Source organism: Vicia villosa, unplaced genomic scaffold, assembly GCF_029867415.1.
Source record: "Vicia villosa cultivar HV-30 ecotype Madison, WI unplaced genomic scaffold, Vvil1.0 ctg.000863F_1_1, whole genome shotgun sequence".
NCBI lineage: Eukaryota > Viridiplantae > Streptophyta > Magnoliopsida > Fabales > Fabaceae > Vicia > Vicia villosa.
In genome coordinates, this window is record NW_026705390.1 from 433839 (window position 1) to 458971 (window position 25133).

Sequence of the window (25133 nt, forward strand, 5' to 3'; positions counted from 1 at the left end):
GGAACAGCTCCTTTTCGTCTCTGTCGGGCAGGATCCGCCACAGAGTCGAACAAAGCAACATCCTCCTCGGATTCAGACGACGGTAGTATCTCCTCCTGGGCGGCCATGTCACTTGAAAGTAGAGGAAAACAGTGAATTCGACGTTGTATCAAATCCACCCTTCCATCGTAAGTTAAGTGAAAGGGTAGAGCAAGGGACGCCAATGGCCCCCGGCCAAACCCTTATTCAACCGCCCAAAGGGAATTTGAGCACAAACGGATGAATTCACCGAGCGAAAAGATGAATTCGTTGAGCGTAAAGATGAATTCATCGAGCAATAAGATGAATTCACCGGGCGAAAAGATGAATTCACCAAGCAAAAAGATGAATCTCACAGGCGAAAGCATGAGTTTTGCGGGCTGCGACATAAACAGCCTGAGGAGATCCATCAATCTCTTGAGGAAAACACACAAAATACATGCAAACGCATAACTCAACCTAAAAGAAAGGTAAAGAAACTTACTAGTATGATGAAGAACATGAGCCTACAGCGGAGAAAGCGGTGGAGACAGTGGTGATCGCGACGGCAGAGCAACGGAAAATAGAGAAAACCTTGAGAGCGTAAAACTTAAACGAGGGAAAAAATCCTCTTTTATAAGGCATGTACGGAAGGCGAAGCATTACGTTGTATCTGAAGCGTTGCCTACACGCACGCCTCGTTATAACCCTAGACCCTAGGCCATCATTAATCATTTAATGCACTGCCACATCATCCAAAACTCCTGCCACACACTACTATTCTGCCTTCCCGGCCAGAGGCAAACGTCTTGCCCTCCGCGCGAGCGCTCCCTGCTCGACCAGGTACATTTCTCCCAACGGCAACCACGCACGAGGAACTCCCCGATACGCGTCAATCGAGGGCATAAAACGAGCATAAAGTCAGAGCTCCTCGCCCAGAAGCTGTAACTTGGGGGGATCTTATTCTGGACTGGGCCGACGCATGACCCAAACATAGCGTAAGGCCCAAATCCCACCTAGCCCAAGAGAGGGCCCGATCGAGCTCCCCGCACGCCGGGAATGAATCATCCGGGGTTTAACTTGGAATGTCTGCGAACCTTTCGGGCAGGATCATGGATCGAGCGAGTCTTCCTACGGAGTCTCGGGCAGGTACCACCTGCGAGCACCTCCGTCTACCCCTCACTCCGAGGACCCTCCTCCTCGTAGGGTTCCTTCACCCTCAATCCTCCAAATAAGGCAGAGTCCACGCGCTTCCGAGAATACCGCATTTTCCCTAAAACTTTGGAGCGGTTGACCCATAATGGAGACCACGTGCTAGTCCCCACTACACACGTAGAATCCTGGCAGTCTCCATTTTGGGCCTGGGCATCCAGTCCAAGATGGAGATCTTGGCCCAACGCTGGAGGCTATAAATACCCTCTTTCACTAGAGTGTCAGGTAACTTCATTCATTCTCACTCTTACGTTGTACTTGCACTCTGGTTGCTCTCTCTTCTCACTTTGACATCGGAGTACCTTGCAGGTACACCTCCCATTCATTTGAAGTCCAATTGTTGAAGACCATTGACGATTCAGTCTGATCAAATACGATTACATGCAATGCAAGTACCAACTACCCTTATATTATAACCATTTGAGATAGTGAAAATACACCTCATTTTGTTCCTCTCAATTTTATCTCTTTCTTCGATTCATTTTAATCAAAGGTGCAAAGTATATGCGTGAGAACAATGCTTAAACAAATTGTGTCGATCATACATGTGCTTTAACAAAATGTGTCGATCATTCATGTGTTGATTGGGTGATCAAGCTTGAATTTTGTTGCAACAAACATCAATATCATCATTGTCACTATTTAAAATATCATTAGTTTTCTAATGAGGTGAGCAATCAAACATCTTTCTTAAACATTAATTTCTCAAATATTGAACATCTTTCTTAAATATTGTCATTTAAACATTTTTTTAAACTTTGATTTCTCAAATATCATTAATCACCAAAAGAATCATAGTTATTGATCTCTTTAAATCAAGATTTAAATATTATTTTCAACTAAATCTTCAAAATGATAAATGTTATTTGATAATAAGAGCATACATTCTTAAATACTATTTTCCACTAAAACTTTAAAATATTATTTTCCACTTAAATAAACATACAACAAACATTTAGAAAGAAAATTGATAAATATTATTGATGTTATTTTCAAAAGGAAATATGAAAATATTACATATAATTCTATTAAAGGATATATGTAAATATATTATTAATTGCAAAATGTAGGTAATAATCCATTGAAGGGTTTGGGAGAGAGACCAGGTTTGGCCGATATCAACTGGAATCACCTCCACTTATTGAGAGCGCTGCTCTATAAAGCCAGCGTTAACCTGAAACTACTTCCAGGTCACCACCCTAAGTTCACGGTCCGAATTGTTTCAAAACCATCTTAGGGCTCTCCCTTCAAACGCTGCATCGTTCAAACTGGCCTCCCGCTCAATCCAATCATGGACAATTTCCTACACTTTATTACCCCCACTTGGGTCACAGGCACGCGTTACCATGCCCGGTGCTGCAACTTCCCCACTTCTGTTATATAAATCTTTACAATCTTTATAGACAATTCGATGTGGGACTTGTCTTAAAGAAGTGACTATGTGACTCATACCATGACACGTCACACAATATAGACTTCATCAATATGAAATTTACATGAGATAAATAGAGGACAGACTCTAGAGTCTAGACATAGAGGAGATGCAAAAGTGAATGTTCAATTTTGTAGCCAAGCTTTTAAAAACAAAACAAAAATATCTGTATTTGATAAGATGCACATTAAAGGTGGAATATATTTAGAATAAAACTTATTACTATAAACCTACCGCAAAAATTACAACAACCATAAATGTGCTTCACTTATGGATAACATTTATCAACCAAATCAAAACTAATCTAATTAATTTTGTAGCAATACAATTTAACTACATCAATCCAACCTATTTGCCATAGTATTTGTTTGGCCTGATTGTAGGTATCTATTTACATGAATATGATGATCAATTCTCAAATAAAACATGCTTCATACTATGGCAAGTAGGATTGGATTGTTTATAAGGGCATTGAATCCAATAATTTGACAACCTCTGCCATTTGGGGCCTATCTTTCTGTAAATCATTAGTGCACATACAAGCAATGTGTACATACTCTTTAACACTCTCCTCCTTCAAATTTTCTTCTTCTCTTGGAATATTTACGTCCAGCATCTCCATTTCAGTGTTCCTTTCCTTCATCTTCCTGGCCCAATTAACAAGCCCAATATCTGTTCCTTCCAATTTGATAGATAAATTGGGCCTGTGGCCCGCCATAGTTTCAATCATCAACACTCCAAAACTATACACATCCACTTTCGGATATGCTACATTAGACCCTTGCCAATACTCTGGAGGCATGTAACCTGTAGTACCCGCCACCTGCGTTGACACGTGCGAATGTGATTTATCCATCCTACGTGCGAGCCCGAAATCAGCTATATAGGCCTGGAAATCAGAGTCCAACAACACATTGCTTGCTTTGATGTCACGATGAATAATGGGCTTTTCTAGCCCATGTAAATAGCAAAGCCCATGGGCCACACCACGCATGATGTTGACTCTTGTTTCCCAGGACAAAGGAGAACGAATTAGATCTGTTGAAGATGAAACGTCGTTGTTTGGGGGAGTAGGGGGAGAAGGTTCGTGAAGCCATTGATCTAGGTTTCCTTTTTCGATGAACTCGTAAACGAGTAACCGTTCAGCTCCTGAGGCCCAGTAACCGCGGATCTTGACGATGTTTTGATGACGAAGCTTGCTTAGGGTTTCCATCTCCGCCGCGAATTCGCGGAAGCCTTGGAAGGCGTCGGCGGATAGTTTTTTCACGGCGACGACGGCACCGTTGGAGAGACGAGCTTTGTAGACGAGACCGAAGCTGCCGTCACCGACGATGTGGTCGGGGGAAAAGTCATTGGTGGCGCGGGAGAGTTCTTCCATGGAGATCTTGAGATTGGGGTCTTCGGACCAGCTGGCGTCAACTGGGAGGGAGTTTGAGCTGGTAGGGTAGTGATTTGGGTTTCGAAGTGGTCGGGTTCGGATCTGGTTATTGCGGCGGGATTGGGTGATTTTGCGGTGCTGACAGACGAGTATGATGGCGGCGAATATGAATGTGACGATGATGAAGCTGCCGATGGCAGCCAGGAGGGCTTCGGTGACGTGATCCATAAAAGCAAAGAGAAAGTGTGAAATGATTGAGGGAAAGCAAAAAAAGGCATGAATGGAATTGAATAGAATTGAATGGTGTGTGTAATTTAAGTGGAAAGAATAAGGGTTCGTTTCGTGGAAGGTGATATTTGTGAGAGAGTTGACCTGACTAGTCAACTGATTTTGTTTGCATCTTTAGAGACTACAGCATACATATTCTGTTATGTTTCTTTTATAAACAAAATAAAAAATAAAAAACTAGGCTGGAAGCAAAAATGATCTGTTCTTAGTTAGTACTATTTGACTTTAGATCCTCAAAAGAAGGAGACTAGGAGAGTGGAATGGGTGAGTTTCCATGTATGTACTGTTAGAATTTCATGACAATATCAGAAGTTTTAGCATAACAAAAAATGAATTTGTAAGTAGCATAACATGTCAAAATTATACTAATAAACAAGATTATGAATTTGTAAGTATCATTGATTACAGATTAGCTGAGGGGTGAAATGTGATAGGAATTTCAATCAGTCAAAAGCTTGATTTTGTTTTCGATATCTACTTCGGTGGTTTTTGCTTGGCCAGGTGACTTTGGAGCAGTACAAGCAACATTTTTAACAATTGAAGAGTAAAGATCAAACTCGGCCTTTAGTTTTAGACAGCATGCCTGAATCCATTTCTCAGCTACTGTTGTGGATACACTGTCTTGGGTATCCCTCTCGTGTTCTTCAATGGCAGGCCTTATTTCATTGTATAGAGAATCAAGAGCCTCTGTGGCTTCATCTTTTCTTTTCTGCATTGAAAAGCTTCAAATGTGAGATGAACACAAAACCAGACATGGAGATATATTAATGACATTTACATGCTCCATAGAATGAAATGACAATGAAGTATTTTCAGATAAAGCAACAACGATGGTGATTCTTGACATATCCAAGCTATGCCTGATTAATTAAATTAATAATGTTACTATTGATGTTCTGTTATTTGTGACAGTTAAGGTAAAATGGTGTGCATTATGCAGAAATTGAGACAGATAAGGTAAAGTGATGTGTGCATTATGCAGAAATTGTAACAGATCTCTGTTCTTACAAATTACTCTTTCTTTCCAAATTATAAGTCACTTTAGAAATGATAACAAAGGTCCTCCATATCGACCTATGAAATGATAACTACATTTTAAAAACATCTTTTTTGGAAGTACTAAGTTAAAATACCAAGGTAACGAAGATTTAGTTCACTAATAACATAATTTAAAGCTAGGCAATGATATTCCGCAATAGGTACTTAATAGAAATACATATCAACATCATACCTCATAATCTAAGATCTCATCTTGTGCTTCTTTTGATGCCAAAAGGCCAGCTGCATACTTTGCATCAATTTTCTTCTGTATGCGATTTTTAAACTTTCCCCCATTCTGTGCCTTTGATCTTTTGGAAGAGATGGACCTAGGTCCAATGCGATAGTTTCGTCCTGCAGTGTTACTTCGAATGCGCGATATCATTGCATTCTTTTGTGGAAGGTTGTGTTCGGTATCTTGGGAGTACAACTTCATGTCCTCACTTACTATTTCAGTTTTAATTTTTTGAATACTTAAATCCTTGATTTCAACTGAATCACCTAAATCCTTGATCTCAACTGAATCGACTGGTTGAACATTAAAAGCAGTGGACTCTGATAGTTCCTCAACTTTAACTATAATATCCATGGATTGTTCACTTTGTCCATCAGCATTTGACATCGGTTCATCCTCCGCAGAGTCATATAAAGGAATTTTCTCTATTGAGTATCTATAGTCAACAACATAAACAAAAGCTTATAAACCAAGATATCACAAGAAATAGGAACTGAAGTAACCATGCAAAAAAGACCAAGTAAAATTAGAATAAAGCTTTGGTATTGCAGAAGCTATATATACGATCTCAGATAAAAGGGAAGGAAAGAGATTGATTTAAAGACTTTGAATTGCTTTTATGTTTGATACAATGATCTGATACAAAAAAACACACAAATGGGGTCATATTCAATCAAGCACAGGTTCCTGCACAAGGATTTCATATCATTGTGGGGTCTAGGAGTGGGGAAGGATTGAAATAGACAAAGATATCCAAGTTGCGTCTGTAATAGATAAAATGAAAGCTGTCTTTAGAGATGAATACCTCCCAGAAAAGAATAAATTATAAATTACCTGTCATCATCATCTTCCCATAGATAAGTATCCTCCTGTTCAGATTTTTCCCAACATGAGGAAGAATAGATGGTTAAAACCAATAATAGTTAATGAAAAAAGGGGGGTAAAAGCAAAACAAGGATACCACAAGCTATTTTCAATTATTACAACTGCTAGATTTTTTCGCATTATAAATTTAATTTCGGCATGCATTCCACTGTATCTAAACTTGCATATTTAAATCAAATAGAAGAGCCCGCCTCCTTATCTATCAACACTCAATTTTCGCTTTTCATTAGGGATTAATTCCAACCGTAACAAATCAAAAGAATTAAAAAAACCTAGTCATCATCTTTCAGGCTATTGGATTTGGTGGGTCTTAAAAACCCACGGTCTACAATAATCTACACCATGCCCGGGCATTTGAAAGGCTTAGGCTTAGCCAATAAAAAAAGTGCATTAAATTTACATTCAAGCACTTCGACTTTTATAGATTACTAGTACCAAAGTTTAAAACTCACTTGAAAACCACGAGATTTTGCTCCAAGGAATCCGGAACATTTGGGCGCACCACAGAGGCAGCGAACCTTTGCACCTCCAAACCATTCAAAATTATAGTCATATGCCAATTCAGTTCCAATAGGAATATCTTGCCTTGCAAATATTCCAACTCTTATTTCCCCCATGACAGTCCATTTTCTTGTCTCACAATTTGGTTGACTGCAAACATAAAAGTGTTCAGTTGATGCCAAACCTTGGGCAGTGGGAAACAGAAGGATAACAAAGCAGGTCTACAATATTTGCATATATAAGCAGGTTCATTTCACTAAATCATACAGTAGCATTTTTGTTTGAAGTGATTTACCAGGAATGATTAATAAATCTGGCAATGCTTCCCTTTCTAGTTGCATCGATGGATTCAGACGCATTAAGAGAAATGATATATGCATCTGTAGGACCTGCAAAAGAAAACAAAAGTTTTATTAAAACATAGAGTTAAATACTAGTAATCATATAAAAACATTAATTTTATTGACATTTGACCTTGAGTTTCATATGTATGGGATCTGCGTTTGGCTTCTTTCCATGATATTACTTCTCCACAGTATTCAATGACAAACTGTCCTGCCTGCATGAAATAAATAAATAAAAGAGTGACACTACAGCAATAAAAAAAATTACTAGAAAAGTAGCCATATTAAGGCAGAAAATTCAATGACATTCTTCAATTTTAGCAAGTTCCTTTTCTCCAAATTCCATAGGAATTCATTATATGATTACCTTAATGTCCTCATCAGCCAAAAGACCCCACCCTCGGCCTTCAGTTTTAAATAACTTCGTTTTTGCATATTCACACTTCTGAAATTTCTGCAGGCAGGAGGACGTATGGGACATGAATATATTTAATCTAGAAAAGAGAGAAAGAAAATGAGAAATTTTCAAAAGGTTGTACAGAGCAACTGAACTGTAACTATGACCTGCTATTAACTAACTAGTTCATTGGTAACTGAATGTCAGTTATGCCAGCTAAGTTAACCTACTAGAAACTTTCTTGGTACCAACAGTCAAATACTCTTTCAGAATGTATCATATTTGAATTGACTTAAGCTTGTAAGCTTCAACGTGTAAGGCGAAGTAAAGTTTAAGTAGGTGAAAGGTTAAAGAAAACATATGCAATGAAAATAAGAAATGAAAAAGCTCAAAACAGGCAAACTTGAATGCTACTGAGAAACTTGTAGGACAAAATAACGTGGAAAACAAATACTAATAACTAATAACTTCTCTTGATCAATTTTCAATTACCTGAAGGATGGTAATAGTAAGACAAATATATATTATTGCATACAGACACGAACATTAACTCACCTGATTTTTACAGAGGATGCCACAAGGACAGTGACCAGGAGTGCATTCGGTGCTGGTTAATACATTTAGGCACCCATCTGCACAGGCACTGTAAGGGTCATCTTCGTTATACCTGCATTCACATACAGCAATGTCCTCCTCCTTTTGCTTCTTATGCCTGAGAAGAAATAAAGAGAGGTGCAAATGCATTACTACGCTTGTTAGACATTGATTATACAGGAGACCAACAAAGCAAATTATTGGAAAACTTTCATGAATGTTGGTATTCATTTTATACTCTTATAAAAAATAGGAATAGTATGCAAGGATAAGAACAATATTGAAGCAACAAATTTATAACATTTACTATTCCATTCACTTCCACTACAACTTCCAAATAATGAAATGGAAACTTTTCTCCGTTCAAGTGTTAAATATCCATAAAAATAAAAGGTGACTTAATTCATTCTATCCAACCCAAACTTACTATAAAATATCCCACAAGGCCGAAGTAAGCTGCATTTTCTAGAGAGTTTACTCTTTTTGGCTATTAGAAATAAGGAAATTTAGAGAGACTGTTAACTCAATTGAAAGCTAAAAAAGAGAAATATCAGCACAAACAAATTAGTTGTATTTGTCATATAAAAATGTAGAATTATCCAAAGAGGTTTCACCACAGATCAAACATAAGTGGGGGGAAATTGATAGCCCATAAGAAAGATGGTGTTAACTTTGTAAAGCTGTCATCATGATGGTCCTAGCAAGAGTTTGCATCTACCTTATCTATAAACATCTATGAGCTTATAAGCAAGATTGCCAAGATCGAGATCTTACATAAGATCGGGAGAGAATAGCAAGATCGTAAAATATAAAATCATAGTTAAGATCGGAAGATCCTACCTAATTATTTTTGTAAGATCAAGAGGGGGTAACAAGATCGTAAAACATAAGATCGCAACAAAAATCGTAAGACCCAACTAAAATGAAATAATAATAGTATATATTTAAGTACTTTTACCTGATATATGTTAGTACGCAAATGTATTACTGAGAAAATGATTCTTTTTCATATTCTTTAGACATGTATGATTGAGTGTTTATATTTTATTACTACCACATGGAACATTTGATACATGTTAGGGATATATTTGGTCAAATACTAGGATTATCATCATAAGTTAATTAGGTAAAACAAACCCTTCAAGTGAGATGTTTATTCTCTAAACCCTAACTCTAAAACTTCATCATCTCCAAAGGCACACATTCATCCTCGTCAAACCGTAATTGTTGTGCCTCAACATCTTTGTCATCCTTCTCAACTTTTAATGGTAGTGGTTGGAAAATGGCCAATCATGGTTGAAACTGGCAAAGATCGCAAAAAAATCAATGCTTTTACAATTTTTTTTTCACAATTTGGCTACAGCACTCGATTCTACTTAAGATCGGGATCGTTGGGGCTGAGTGCGATCGTAAAATCTTAAAATTTTAGGATCTAGATCGAAATCTTGACAACCATGCTTATAAGGACTTTTTGCATAAGTGAAATACCATAAACTTATTGTAATTGAGAAGTGAAGCTCCTATAAGGAGATGCAGAATCACATTTCTTTCCAATCCTTGATATACAGAGTAAAGCGGACTTGCTTCGGATAGTTTGAATTTTTTTCATTTACAACATTAATTTTAATAAACAATGTGTTGTCAATTGCGGATAGCGGAAAGTAGCTAACAGTTAAAATTCCTCTATGCAATAGTTCTATAGTGCAGGTATATTTGACAAAATGTAGGACTAAATAGCATATCGCATCGCAGAATAATAGTGATTTGTCCTAATTTATATTCCAATTCATAAGACTAATAAGCAGAAAACAGGAAGTCGAATCGAATGACCTAAATTATAATCAGCTGGCATAGAATTATAGTGTAACCAGTTAACCACTAAGAAATGGAGTTGAAAACAAATACGAAGTAAGAAAATTACTAACCTTCGCATATAAAAATCATTCTGATTTATGTTAATGTAGTGAGGCAAATCTTCAGTATGAGTATCCTTCAAATCAATAAAATACTTGTTATTAACTTGACTCAAACATGAACAAAAGATTGTAAAAAAGGGGGAAAAGAAAATTACCATATGAATAACCAGAGAAAGTGAAGGATAGGGCTAGATTCGCCTCCGGCGAGAGAGGGTTTGAGGGCGTCAAAGCTGAAACGGGTAATGATCGAGGCAATTTCTAAGGAGAAATTGAATTCCGGTAGAGACTGAACCACTGCGTTTGTAACTGTATAGTGATTGCGGCACTTTCCTCACTCTTTAATTCTGACTTCTACGGACCAAAATGAGAACCCAATTTGGTCATATAAACACAAAGAACAAAAAAAAAAAATTAAAGGAAAAATGAACCCATATATTTTGATCGGTGTCTCAGTTTTCATATAAAAGCTGGTTAATTATGCTAGTTTGTATTTTTAAATTGAAAAATGATATTTTTAACATCTTAAATAAAATAACTTAGTCCTAGTTTAAAATGAACAATTATTCCTAACAATTAACTGTCATAGTTAAAATTAACAATTATTCATAACAATTAACTCTCGTTGGGCTAAGTTAGTTAGTTTTGTTAAGTCTAATTCTGACATATTAAAAATTTGTAAATTTTTTTTTTTACAGAAAATAAATGATATTCATTTATTTAAATCGATAGAGTACATCGCTGCAATACAAATTCAAAATCGCCAAAAACAAAAATGATGAATCTGCGAACAAATCTACAGCATCCATGTTAATAGCATAAAACGGAAAATTGCATATGCCTACAAATATTAATGTATTGACTATATTGAGATGTCCGAAATATTCATGCTTCCGGATCTGTAGCGTTGACGGCACCAAAGTCATTTATTGAATCTGCACTAGATCGAAACTAATCTTTCAACCTGAAACAAATGAACACCGCACAAAAACGGAAAAACAAAATACCCGCACAAAGACGAGAAATCAAAATACACCACAGAAATATGGGAAATCAAAACAAACGATGACCCACGAAATCACAAAAAAGACAAAAAGAAAATGTGTGAAAATCACTTATTTAAGTAATAGATAAACAAAAACGATTTGAAAAATGATAATTTTATTTTGTATCTCTACTTTTGTCTTTATATTCCTATAATTTTTTAAAAATGATAATTTTACTCTTCAAAGCTTTTAACCATTTTACTTTCTATTATTCATAAAAAAAAAACTGAAAAGTCAAAAAAATTGCACCCCTACACAGGATTCCCGAAACATTTTCTACAAGACTTCGGGTATGTAAATATTTGAACCGAAACTAAAGCGTTAACACTTCTGATTTGCGTTAATAGTGGTCCAGAAGACTTTAACAAAGTGTTCCGGAATCCATTCCGGAACACTTTGTTAAAGTCTTCCGGAACACTTTGTTAAAGTCTTCCGGAAGTCTTTTCTTAACTCTTCCAGAATGGTTTTTTGATCGGTGATGATTTTTTCTTTTTTTTCAAGTATGGAAGTTCCACTCCAGATTTGTAAAAAAACGAGACAATTGTAGATACGACTGATACATTCACAACTTCTCAACGATTCGTCACACGAGATAAAGTTATCCGATGGATTAAGGAGACTGGAATCAACAATAAAGTGACCATTATTATCATTCGTTCAAACACCAAAACAAGCAAGAGAGGAAGAAGCGACAAAGTGATATTTGGTTGCGATAAAGGGAGAAAATACAAAAATAAAAGTGATACTCAAAGTGCGACTAAGAGGCGTGGATGTCCATTCAAAATCAGGTCGACTCCGGCAAAAGATGAGTCTGGTTGGAAGGTTGATGTAAAATGTGGAGTTCATAATCATGGATTACCATATGTATTAGAAGGTCATTCATTTGTTGGTAGGCTGACCGCAGAAGAGAAAAAGTATGTTGCTGATTTGACAAAGAGACATGTTCCGCCTAGACACATTTTAAGTTCCTTGCAAGAGCGGGATCCAGAAAATGTCACTCGTATCACGTAAGTAACAAGCATAAGAGTGTGATAGAAGCAGAGATAAGAGGTCCAAGAAGTGAGATACAACATTTGCTTAAGCTTATAGAGGAGGCGAACTATGTTTACTAGAGTAGGAAAAGAGATGATTCGTGAGTTGTGAGAGATATTTTTAGGGCTAACCCAAATTCGGTGAAGTTGCTGAATCTTTTTTCATCTGTTTTGATTATGGACGCCACATATAAGACAAACAAATATAGATGCTGAAGCGGTAAAGCGGCAAGCAACAAAAGATTTGGAAATATTTATCCGGAAATTTATCGTGTCCACAGAGATTAGTGCTACTGAACTGCCGTTCGACGGATTCTTAGTTCTTGAGTTCGGGTTAAAATGGGTTTTAAGTAAACAAGGAAAACATAACATATGAACATAAAATAAATTCATTCTTGATAGAGAATAGCTTATCTGGTTTGAATCTAAACTACTCCTCACAAACTTAGATTTATCACTCCGCCGTACTCAATCTACAATACTCATCAGAATCACCACATATCCCTCACATCAATGTCCATGTCTGCAACACCGACGGGAATTCAACTATATTGCTCTTTCGACGATGTCTCAACCGATCGAACAACACAGAGACATTAAACTCAGATATTATGTGGATGTTAACCCCAATCCTATGTCTAGAATCAAAAGCTAACAGATATCCCCCTAATCAAGATTTGTGATGTCTATTTCTCCAACAACACAAATCCAAAACATTTAAGCAAAAAGATCAAGGAAACACCGATTAAGATTTGTAAAGCAAACTTTATACAACTAGTAAAAAGAGTAACAAACATCCATGGGTTTAGAGTATTTACATACAAACTCACCAAAAGAGAAATACAAAGAGAAGAGAAGAATAGGAACCAAACATTTCTTGGTTTGTCAACACCAATCGATGAGAAATTCGACCTCCGATCATCAAGATGCATGCTCCATTGTTGTTTTCAAGCTCCCCCTACTCAAAAATGGTTGTGATGACTTTGGGAACAAATACCCCAAAGCATAACCCTAAAAAATGTGATTTTTCCCTATTTAATGACTTTCCAAACCGCCCAGACCGCGCTTAGCGCGCAAATCCGCGCTTAGCCCGCTCGACAGAAAATTGAAATCTTATTTTGGCCATATCTTGAGAACCGTAACTCCGATTTACGCCCGGTTCGAAGCGTTGGAAAGCTTATTTCATGCTCTATCTAACAATGACAAAATATCAACCAAATTGGTGATTTATTATTATTTGGTTTTGAGCTTTATTCGCCGAATGAATTGATTCCGCCGCTCAAAATCGCGCGTTTGAAGCCGTGTCTTCGCCACGTTATTGCTCATGCTCCAAATACGCCTCAATACCTACAAAATGAATAGAAAACTATCAAAAAGTATAAAAGTATATGAAGATACATCTATTCACAAAGTATACGTATTTATACACAAAACGGGGTATTATTCGAACGGTATTAACAAAAAGTATCGATAAGTGCCACTATTTACAAACACAAAATAACTACATTTTAACACTTAACAACTCTCCCCAACTTGAATTTGTTTGTCCTCAAACAAGGCCAAACACTCAAATCGCAAAAGTTAACATCCAAAGAATCAAGAATCAACACGATTTAGAATAACGAAACAATTATACGGTTCAAACAAAAACGTACCAACAAAGTAAATACTTACCACAATCCTACAATGACAACATGAAAATGAAACGGATCCTAAGTACAAAAATCATACAAAACATTCTAAAACAAAACAAGCTCAATCACAAATCACGCCTAGCAAAAATTCATCGGTAGATGAAAAACACCGAAAGGTGAGGACTTTGACACACACCCGACAAACTTGCAAACAATAGACCAAATTATGCGTTTATCCAAAAATAGTATCGAAAACGCAACGACACGAATCACAAGGGCTTTAAAGGTTGTAATGTGGCTCGGTTAACAAACAAGTGATAATTCCTAAAGCTAATCAAAACAAAAACTTGCCTAAACCTAAGGGAGTAATTACTTCCACAAAGTTTCAAACAAAGGAATTTCAATCAAACTTCTTCTTCCTCACATGTTTCACACCAAACACAATACTTATTAACACAAATCTTATTCCAAACTGTTTTTGTTCTTTTCTTTTTCCAATTTTTTTCTTTTTTCTTTCTTTTTCTTTTCTTTCTTTTTCACAATTTTTTTTCTTTTATTTTCACAACCATATACCAACCACATCATAAAGAGGCAAACATCCTCTCCCCAACTTGAATCCAACCACAATATACATTGAATACTCCTTACTTTCTAAGGCAAGGTAAAAATTCAAACTATAAATCATAGTTCAGGGTTCAAGAAACAAAGAATCAACACCCAAACACAATCGAAAACCAAACGCTCATAGACAAGCATTAAGCAAAAACAATATGGATATTGACAAAAAGGCTCAAAGGGGGTTACCAATGCTCACACACTCACAAGGTGAATTGATATTTAGCTATGGTAGTTGTGCTCAAAATCAAACAAGTGCCTTGATCACTTTCGTGCATTCACAAAATCAATACAGACGAAAGATTAAACATAATAATATCCAGTTAAAACAAGAAATGTCGGTCACTCACATATATACACAATAGAAAGCCACCTCACATTTATGGTAAAAAGGGGAAACTAATGTGATTCCAGTCATGAGCAAGTTATCCAAAAAGAATAAATAATATGAAAATTGTACAAATGAAAAGTCTCCTAAACATGTTATGCTATAGAAAGCGATAAACGATTACCTTGCTATGTACGAATTCGAACAATCATTACCGCACAATTGTCATGTTGAATCAATCAAAATTGAAGAATTACCAAATGCACCTTCAAGTAATCGAGCCAAAATTTAAGTCTAAACAACAACAAAAGAATTAAAATTATAACTATAAAATACATACTATAAATCCTTGGTGTAAGTGGGAAAGAGGTGAGGCAAATGAATCATTAAAAAGAATTCATTAGCCAAAAGCTACAGACCGCGCTAAGCGCGGTCTAGCACGCTAAGCGCGCTACACCAGAAAGAAAAAAACCAGTGCAACAAAATAGAAATTCCAGTGTGCATCCACTTAACACATTTACATCTCATTTACAGAAAAACAGAAAAATAAAACCGTTGGGGTGTCTCCCAACAAGCGCTCGTTTTACGTCGTTAGCTCGACGCCTTTTATTGTTTCGCGAATGGTAAGAAACTTCCTCGCGGTACGCCAATGCTTTCACCTCAAACGCAGCCTAAAGGAAACGTCCTGCCCAAACACTTAACAAACGAATCAAAAGAAAAAGTATATACAAGTATGTGTAAAAACATAATATACATAAAACACAATATTTACAAAATCCTTATTTGGCTAAACAAATTGAAAAGTGAAGATTTATAATTTACAAATTATCCGAGTTCAATTTGTTTAGCCAACTTCACCTTGCTAAATAGCAAAAGTAAAGAGGAACAAAATCAAACACACAAACATGTATAAGTATGAAAATATAAACATGTATCAATATAAGAAAATATACAAGTATGAAAATATGCACAAAATATACGATATTCACAAAACTCAAAAACAAAGAAACTATCGCAATGTGAATTCAATAAAAACACCAATCCCCGGCAACGGCGCCATTTTGTTGGAGCGGTAAAGCGGCAAGCAACAAAAAATTTGGAAATATTTATCCGGGAATTTATCGTGTCCACAAAGATTAGTGCTACTGAACTGCCGTTTGACGGATTCTTAGTTCTTGAGTTCGAGTTAAAATGGGTTTTAAGTAAACAAGGAAAACATAACATATGAACATAAAATAAATTCATTCTTGATAGAGAATAGCTTATCTGGTTTGAATCTAAACTACTCCTCACAAACTTAGATTTATCACTCCGCCGTACTTAATCTACAATACTCATCAGAATCACCACATATCCCTCACATCAATGTCCATATCTGCAACACCGACGGGAATTCAACTATATTGCTCTTTCGACGATGTCTCAACCGATCGAACAACACAGAGACATTAAACTCAGATATTATGTGGATGTTAACCCCAATCCTATGTCTAGAATCAAAAGCTAACAAATATCCCCCTAATCAAGATTTGTGATGTCTATTTCTCCGACAACACAAATCCAAAACATTTAAGCAAAAAGATCAAGGAAACACCGATTAAGATTTGTAAAGCAAACTTTATACAACTAGTAAAAAGAGTAACAAACATCCATGGGTTTAGAGTATTTACATACAAACTCACCAAAAGAGAAATACAAAGAGAAGAGAAAAAGAGGAACCAAACATTTCTTGGTTTGTCAACACCAATCGATGAGAAATTCGACCTCCGATCATCAAGATGCATTCTCCATTGTTGTTTTCAAGCTCCCCCTACTCAAAAATGGTCGTGATGACTTTGGGAACAAATACCCCAAAGCATAACCCTAAAAAATGTGATTTTTCCCTATTTAATGACTTTCCAAACCGCCCAAAACGCGCTTAGCGCGCAAATTCGCGCTTAGCCCGCTCAACAGAAAATTGAAATCTTATTTTGGCCATATCTTGAGAACCGTAACTCCGATTTACGCCCGGTTCGAAGCGTTGGAAAGCTTATTTCATGCTCTATCTAACAATGACAACATATCAACCAAATTGGTGATTTATTATTATTTGGTTTTGAGCTTTATTCGCCGAATGAATTGATTCCGCCGCTCAAAATCGCGCGTTTGAAGCCGTGTCTTCGCCACGTTATTGCTCATGCTCCAAATACGCCTCAATACCTACAAAATGAATAGAAAACTATCAAAAAGTATAAAAGTATATGAAGATACATCTATTCACAAAGTATACGTATTTATACACAAAACGGGGTATTATTCGAACGGTATTAACAAAAAGTATCGGTAAGTGCCACTATTTACAAACACAAAATAACTACATTTTGACACTTAACAATAGACAACCTCTATTTGAAATAGTTGGCATGACATCGACCGAGTTGGCATTTGTTGTTGCATTTGCTTATATGGAGTGTGAGCAGACAGAGAGTTATTGTTGGGTCTTGGATAAGCTGAAGCAATTTTTTGTGAAGAAAGATGTGTGTCCACAAGTGATTTTGACGGATATAGATCTTGATTTGATGAAAGCAGTTGAAGTTGTGTTTCCTACGACACATAACTTGCTATGACGATTTCACATTAACAAAAATGTTGGTGCAAAATGCAAGGAATATGTGGTGAAAGACATGCAAGAGACAATTGACGCAATGTGGAGAGATGTTGTATGGGCTAGTAATGAGGTTGAGTATAGTCAATGGTTGCAACATCTTGAGCAAGTGTGCTTTGCTTGTAGTGACTTCCTTGATTACGTGAAAAACACATGGTTGATCCCACATAGGCACAGATTTGTTGGTGCATGGATCGATCGAGTGCTTCATTTGGATAACACCACGACTAATCGGTATGTCATAATTGTTAGTCTTTAGTAAGTTTTATTTTGGACTATTTTATTTTATTGGTATACTTACTCTATTTTATTTTTAGGGTTGAGTCTGCACATTGGAAGCTAAAGCAGATGATAGAGAATAGTCTTGGTGACATGGTCAAAGTTTGGGAAGCTATGAATTCCAACCTGAAAATACAAATAGGTAACATTCGAGCTTCTTTTCAAAAAAAAAATTATGAGGTTGAGCACGCACACATTAGTCCATTTTATGATAATCTGCATGGTTCGGTATCGAGAGTTGCTTTGAGACACATTGCTGAAGAGTTATCGAGGCTCGATTATGTATTAAATAAAAGGGAAAGATGTGGTTGTACTATGACAACAAGTTATGAGTTACCTTGTGCTTGTGAGTTGGGAAAATATTTTGTTGTTGGACTCCTGATACCAATAGAAACTGTTCATCTTCATTGGAGGATACTATCTATGGAAGGTGAATTGCCTTTAGATGAGGAAGTTTGATCGGAGGTGGATATGAGTAGTGAAATAGATTAATTGTGAAGAAGCTTTAGATCACTAGATGTTGTTGGAAAAATAGCATTGAAAACTAGGGTGTGTGAACTTGCTTATCCCACAACAACTTCATTGTGTCCACTACCTGAAAAAAAATAAAAACCAAAGGAGGAGTGAAAAGGAAAGGGAAGAAACCGGTTGGTTATAATGTTTATAGGGATCCTTCATGTTTTAAGTATGTTGGCATGGCGTCTCAATCTTCACAAAAACAATCTCAAGCATCACAGACTTCAAACAAGTAACCACAGTAAAAAAAGCAATCACAATCAAAGAAGCAGGATTTCGCCCTTCCGAGATTACTGTTGAATGCGGGTGGGGTTTCTTAAGAGATTCTCTGTTAAGTCTTTCTCCAGTCAGCGTGGATCAAGCTTGGTTTCTTCCTATACAATATTATATCCATACAAATTGGCGAAACCGAGAGTTAAGTTAGACAAGGAGAACTAGGGGTGGACAAACGGTGACCACCCGACGGAACCCGACCGAACCAAAGTGGTTTTGCGTCTACGGGTCGGTTATGTTTGGGTTTCGGGTATGAGCAAAGTAGATAATTGGATGTGATTGGATATGGATGGTCGACTTCGGTGCTAAAGATTTGATCCGTCGGAACCCGTAACCGACCGAATCATCCAGTATAGTTTGTTTCAGAACTGGGCTGGGCTTAAAATGCAATTGGCCCAGAAACTTCTTAAGCTCATATAACTAGGGTTACTCACTTTCACTTTTCAATTTCCTCTCCACTTAATCTCGTCTGCTTCTAGGGTTACAGCCACCACCATCATCCTCAATTCCTCATCGTCATCCTACTCGAAACGGCGCCCCAAGCTTCAACTACCACCATCTTCCTCATCTTCATCTATCATCTGTTCTGGGTAAGTATCCCGCTCAAAGCTTCTAGGGTTTGTTTCATTTGTTTTTTTACTTCTTCACGATTCAGTCTCTTACAGAAGTTTTACTTATCACCTGATTTTGTTCCTTGATTTACATGTTAAAAGGTGGGTTGTGATGTCGCTTAGGAGTTATGGTCAGCTGAGGTTAACTTCACAGTTTTAAGAGGTAGTTTCTCTTCATTTAAAAGGTTGGTTGTGTGTATTTAAGTAATGTATTGTGTATAGTGTATACTTATTGTCTGAGTATGCTTATTTGAGTTTCCTTATAGTGTATGTTTATTGGTTTCTTCTTTTTTGAGTATGTCTTGAGTTATGTCTTGAGTATTATGTCTTGGTTTCTTCTTTCTCTGTTGTTACATTACATATCAATGTTTGGTTTATGATAAAAAATTTAAGAAATTTGTTTCACTTCTAACTGGTGATTATTGTTTTGTGAATGTCTGGATTAGAGTTTTGAACTATGTAGAGTGTTGCAGATCTGAGAAGTAAGGTTGAGGCTTGAAGAATATGTAGTTCTTTAGTTTTTGCAAATGTCTTGAATACTTAGATTTGATATTTCTTGAAAGTTCTTGTGCTATTTTATGGATTTTTAACTTGTGCTATTTTTATTTTTTTTGTAGGAGACAATCTTTGAAGACTTCACTGGGATGAAATAGTTTAGCAAAGATGTTTATCAACTCTCTTATTTGGTATAATTTACCAAATCACATTTAATATATCCGGCTGTTATTACTTATGTTATTTAGTTTTAACAAAGTAAATTAAACTTATCTAGTTTTTGTTAATGTTTACATGCAGTGTAACAGCAAATCAGAATGCATATTTTAGTTGTATGCATCTTCTTCAATGCATCTCTATAGTCAGTACTGATGGAAGTCCACAAATCTATTTTCTTAGATTTATCTCTTTGATTGTAAAGTTCTTAGACACTTAATAAAAATTGTCTTTCTATGTTGCAGCTCATAAGATTAAATCTAAGGAAGAATACTTGAGCTGCAATTTAGCAATCAAGGCATTGCAAGAATGATTGTATCCAAGTCTCATATTTGCAGGTACTTAATAATAAAATAGAATTTGGATATATATATATATATATATATATATATATATATATATATATATATATATATATATATATATATATATATATTTTTTCAAAGTATGTGTCAATCATTCACACATTGTTAATGAAAAGTTTATACTAATTGTCAATGGAAATGTTATCTTTTTAGTGTTCTGATGTTTCTACAAATTCACACATGCTTCCATACTGAGTGTAAGTTCTAAACAACATTAGTATTTTGAATTTTTTTTTTGTGTTTTGAAAAGTTTGTGTGTTTTGAATAGATTTAGTGTTCATTAGGTATCTTTGAAATATAATAGTGAGTAATTTTAAAAGTACTGAGTATAATATAATAGTGATGTTTGTGTATTGTGTCACCCTTCATACAATGTTTATGTTTATGTTTAGTTGTGTATATCTTAAAGTGAATTTGGATTAGGATCTTATAATATGTAATTTATGGATCTCATGAATTATAATGGTTGTGTTAAGCAAATGTTGTGTTTTGATCTTGCAGCACAATAGAAGTTTTCACAGAAGACTTAATAATGGAGGACTAAAAAGTTCTTGAAAATTTATGTTGAGTTTCTATTCCTAACTTTAACTTATGTTTTTCTACATAGATAAACTTTTGAACAACCAGAAGCAGGGAAAGTGTTGGGCTTGGGAATGATCAAGATCATTTTAAAGTTTTTAAGATCTTAGTATTTGTTTTTATGTGATTTTTTAATTTTATAAGGACTTGATATGGACTGAATTTTTTAAATTGAATTGTGATAATTTAATGCTATAATTTGTATATTTCTATGTAATTTTTGGTTTTCATCTTCTATTTTTGTTTGCCATATGATTAAGTTGGTTAAGAATTTGTAATGTTGAATATTACAAAATTTATTTTATAAAAATCAATATTGGGCTTGGAATAATTAGTACTTTCTTATCCAAATAATTATTAATTATTCATAAAAAATAAGTTAATTTTGTCATTTTTAAAATCAAAATAAAATTTATATTGGGCTGTTATTGGACTTAAAATTTGAGTGGGTCAAGCTTACTAATAAAAATTAAAAAAAAAGAAAAAAATTGAATTTATTAATTGGGCTGGATTTCTGTTAGCCCAATTGCAAATGCAAACCGAACTAAACCGGTCCAGTTGACCGAACCCGTTTCAACCCGAATCCGAAAAAACCGATAGTTCATTTGGTCGGAATTGGGCCTATGGAGATCATCCGAGGGTTGGGCCGGATTGGGGTTTTGGGCCCGAACCCGAACCGGCCCGAACCGATGTCCACCCCTAAGGAGAACATTCAATGCACAATTCCCCAAGAGGCATCAATGTCCCATCAAGATTCTTATGCTTCCTTCCACTAGAAGTCAGACTTAACATGAACCCGACAAAGCTCTCGCTCTGTGTGTAGGAACATGGACTTAAGGGTTATCCAAAAGACCTACACAGAAGGCTCAATGACAAGCACATAAAGGAAAAACACACCTAACAAATAGTCCCTCATTTCTACAGAAGGCATATGATCATGCCCTTTACCACATCTCTCATCGTTGATATCTAATTGAACGACCATCTTTAGAGAGCGCCGAGTCACACACAGACAATTTTAATCGTCCTTATTATATAAAAGCCAGATCACGCCATTGTGGATATTCAATTTATTGTCATTCTCTTAATACTCTTCACTCAATAATTTATTATAGCGTTGAATTGTTAATATTGTAAGTCCACTCCCTCTCCGCTGTATCGAAAACTTGATCGCCATAAGATCTAATTTCACCCTATTTTGGCCCTATTTTCTTAACTGTTGACAGAGGCAACACCAATTATGCTCAATGCTGAAACACACGAAACCAATATTACTACATTTAGTTTTTCACCATTTCTTTAACTTGATGCAAAAATCTACTAGTAGCGTAAATAAAAGGAAAAGCATTGTAGAGTATTGTATCCAGATTACACAACAAGAAAGGAACAATTAAGAATGAAAGATCTGCTATGCTAAAAAAAGCTGACTTTGGCATGAGAATACATTGGTTTTTGTAATGCTTTAAACAACAAGTTGTTAGACAAGGATTATTTATGAGGAAAAAGCAATAATTTTTGGCAAGTGAAGGACGTTTAAAGCATCTCAAGCTGCTACGGTCAAGCTAAGCCAGGTTGGAACTTCTCTTTTGTCCATTGCCTCCCCTGCTTTTTTTGGACCCATCATCTATTGCCATCTCAAACAGTTATTTTCTTTATTTTTTAGAAAAAAGTAGTATAAGATTTCATCTAAAGGGGGAAATCATACTATCAATTTAATTGATTTTTTGAAGCTAACGATTTATATTAAAAAAAAAAAAAGTGAAAAAAAAAAATAGAAGCTTGAGGTGATATAAAGTTATAACCCAAATCTAAGAAAAAGAGAACGATCAAAAAGAGAAAAAAGAGAATAAACTACACATGTCACACTATCTAATAATATTACTATTATAATTTATTTTGATATTTTTATACGTATTAAACAATATAATTTTTATTGTGTAAAATGAAAATTATAATAATTTTACATAATTGTTCTTTTCTGATGTTATTGAAAAAATAAACTAAATAAAATGAAAGAAGAAAGGTTAATAAATATTTAAAAGTATAATTAAAAAATATTATAATTAATTGATATTGTAAAATAACATATAATTGATAACACTTTTTAAAAATAATACGCGGATGACATCCTTATTTGCTGCAAAGGAAAGAACTCCAACATCACTGCCCTCCAGCACTTATTCCATAATTACTCGGTAGCCTCGGGTCAGAACGTTAACACCGCCAAATCTTTTATTTATTGTGGAGCTATATGGACAACAACAGAGCGACACACCTCTCTAGTCTCATTGGTTTCAGAAGAGGTTCCTTGCCTTTTCGTTATCTCGGTGTCCCTATCTTTAAAGGAAGAGTCAAACGTGCCCATTTTCAAGAGCTAGCTGACAGTATGATATCCAAGATGGCTGCCTGGAAGGGATCCCTTCTCTCTTATGCAGGTAGAATTACTTTGGTTGGTTCGGTTATTCACAACATGATTTATCATTCGATCTCCATATATTCATGGCCTGTTTCTCTCCTTAAAGACATTGAACAAGCTTCCCGAAACTTTATTTGGAGTGGCTCTATCAATTCTAAAAAGCTGGTTACAGTGGCTTGGAACAAAGTTTGTCAACCTAAATCTCACGGCGGTCTTGGCTTACGCTCCTTGATTACCCTCAATAATGCTTCCAATTTGAAACTCGGCTGGGATCTTATCAATAGTGAGGAAAACTGGGCTTGTTTGCTTAGAGCTAGAGTGCTCAGGAATTTCGGTTATATTCGTCATCATATTTTCTCTACTGTCTGGAGCAGTATTAAGCCTGAAATTCAATGCCTTTATTCTAACACCGCTTGGTCGATTGGAAACGGATCTCGCATAAAATTTTGGACTGATGCTTGGTGCGGGCCGCCCCTTATAGAGAAGACTCATCTCCGTGTTCTCGCCTTGAATGGAATTGATCCTCACATACGTATTTGCGATCTTCTGAACAACGGGAGCTGGAACATTCCAATTCTCTGGTACAATTTATTTCCATTCATTACTCAGCATATTTCCCATGTTTTCCCTCATGTTTCTCTTCCAGATTTTCTGGTTTGGCCCTCCTCTTGCGATGGTACGCTTTCATTGAAAGATGCTTACAAATTTAAAGCGTCACCTTCGATTAAGCTTCCTTGGACTGCTGCTGTTTGGCATAATGATATTGCTCCCTCGAAGTCCTTTCTTGTCTGGCGCCTCATTCACGGCAAGATTCCTACGGATGACGCCTTTCAATCTCGCGGCTTCAGCCTCTGCTCGCGGTGCAGCCTCTGTAATCTTCAAAGCGAATCATCTTCTCATATCTTCTTTCACTGTCGCTTTTCGGTTAAAATTTGGAAGTGGCTCTACTGTCTGATTAACAGTCCTATCAACATTCAGTTCATGGATTCTGTTTGGTCCCTTTGCCGCAGTAGTACCTCTCCGCAAGGTATGCTTGTTATTTCGGCTGCCATTGTTTCTGTTTTATCTTACATTTGGCTGGCCCGTAATGGAGCTAGACATCGGAATATCACTCATTCTTTTCATTCGGCAATCTCGAGTATTCTGGCTCAAATTAGATTGGCAGGGAGTTGTTCAGTATTGCGTGCCTCTTCATCTATGTCTTACTTCTGCTTGCTTAAATCTTTCAAGATTTCCGCGAATCTCCCTCGGGCCCCTCGGGTTATTGAGGTTCTCTGGCATCCTCCGATTCAGTCTTGGATTAAGTGTAATTGTGATGGCTCTCTTGCCAACTCTGCTAGTGGCTGTGGTGGTATATTTCGCGATTCCCTTGGTAATTTTGTTCTTGCCTTTGCTGAGCCGGTAGCGGAGTTGAATTCCTTACATGCGGAATTCTCTGCTGTTTTCAGAGCCATTGAAATAGCTAGAGACAGAGCATGGTTGAAGCTTTGGATTGAATGTGACTCCTTAATTGTCGTCCAAGCTTTTTCAAAGGAGGTCTTAATCCCTTGGCAATTTCGGGATAGGTGGTTTAGATGTAAAATTATAATTGCTAATATGTCTTTTTTTATTACTCATATCTACAGGGAAGGAAACTCTTGTGCGGATTTTTTTGCTAATTTAGGCCGCAATTCTCTTTCGCTAACTCTTTTTGATGCCATCCCCATAGGCATTAGATGTGATTTTGTAAAGAATAGATTGGGGATGAGTTTTTTCAGATTTGTTAACTCTTGAGAGGGTTTGGTTTGGCCCCCCTCTCCTTTTTGTGTAACACCTTTTTGTTTATTCAAATAGCCTTTATTCAAAAAAATAAAATCCGAAGATTTAAAAAA

General features: G+C 36.1%; 2 protein-coding genes across 3 annotated transcripts; both read right to left on the reverse strand.

Annotated features, from left to right (window-relative positions):
* Positions 1–2921: 2921 nt before the first annotated feature.
* On the reverse strand, positions 2922–4462 carry LOC131631785 (putative serine/threonine-protein kinase). Its single transcript, XM_058902555.1, has one exon. The coding sequence runs from the start codon at positions 4245–4247 to the stop codon at positions 3102–3104; it is 1146 nt and encodes a 381-aa protein (XP_058758538.1). The 5' UTR covers positions 4248–4462; the 3' UTR covers positions 2922–3101.
* Positions 4463–4637: 175 nt separating this feature from the next.
* On the reverse strand, positions 4638–10663 carry LOC131631784 (histone-lysine N-methyltransferase ASHH1-like). 2 transcript variants are annotated; one of them, XM_058902553.1, is made up of 10 exons: positions 10373–10663; positions 10227–10291; positions 8263–8419; positions 7678–7764; positions 7441–7525; positions 7262–7355; positions 6918–7116; positions 6415–6449; positions 5539–6016; positions 4638–5016 (listed from the first exon to the last, which is right to left on the reverse strand). In XM_058902553.1, the coding sequence occupies exons 1-10, from the start codon at positions 10373–10375 to the stop codon at positions 4747–4749; spliced, it is 1473 nt and encodes a 490-aa protein (XP_058758536.1). In that variant the 5' UTR covers positions 10376–10663; the 3' UTR covers positions 4638–4746. The 2 variants fall into 2 exon arrangements, with proteins under 2 accessions (XP_058758536.1, XP_058758537.1); XM_058902554.1 differs by lacking the exons at positions 10227–10291; positions 10373–10663 and having other exon boundaries at positions 7678–7804; positions 8263–8398.
* Positions 10664–25133: the final 14470 nt, after the last annotated feature.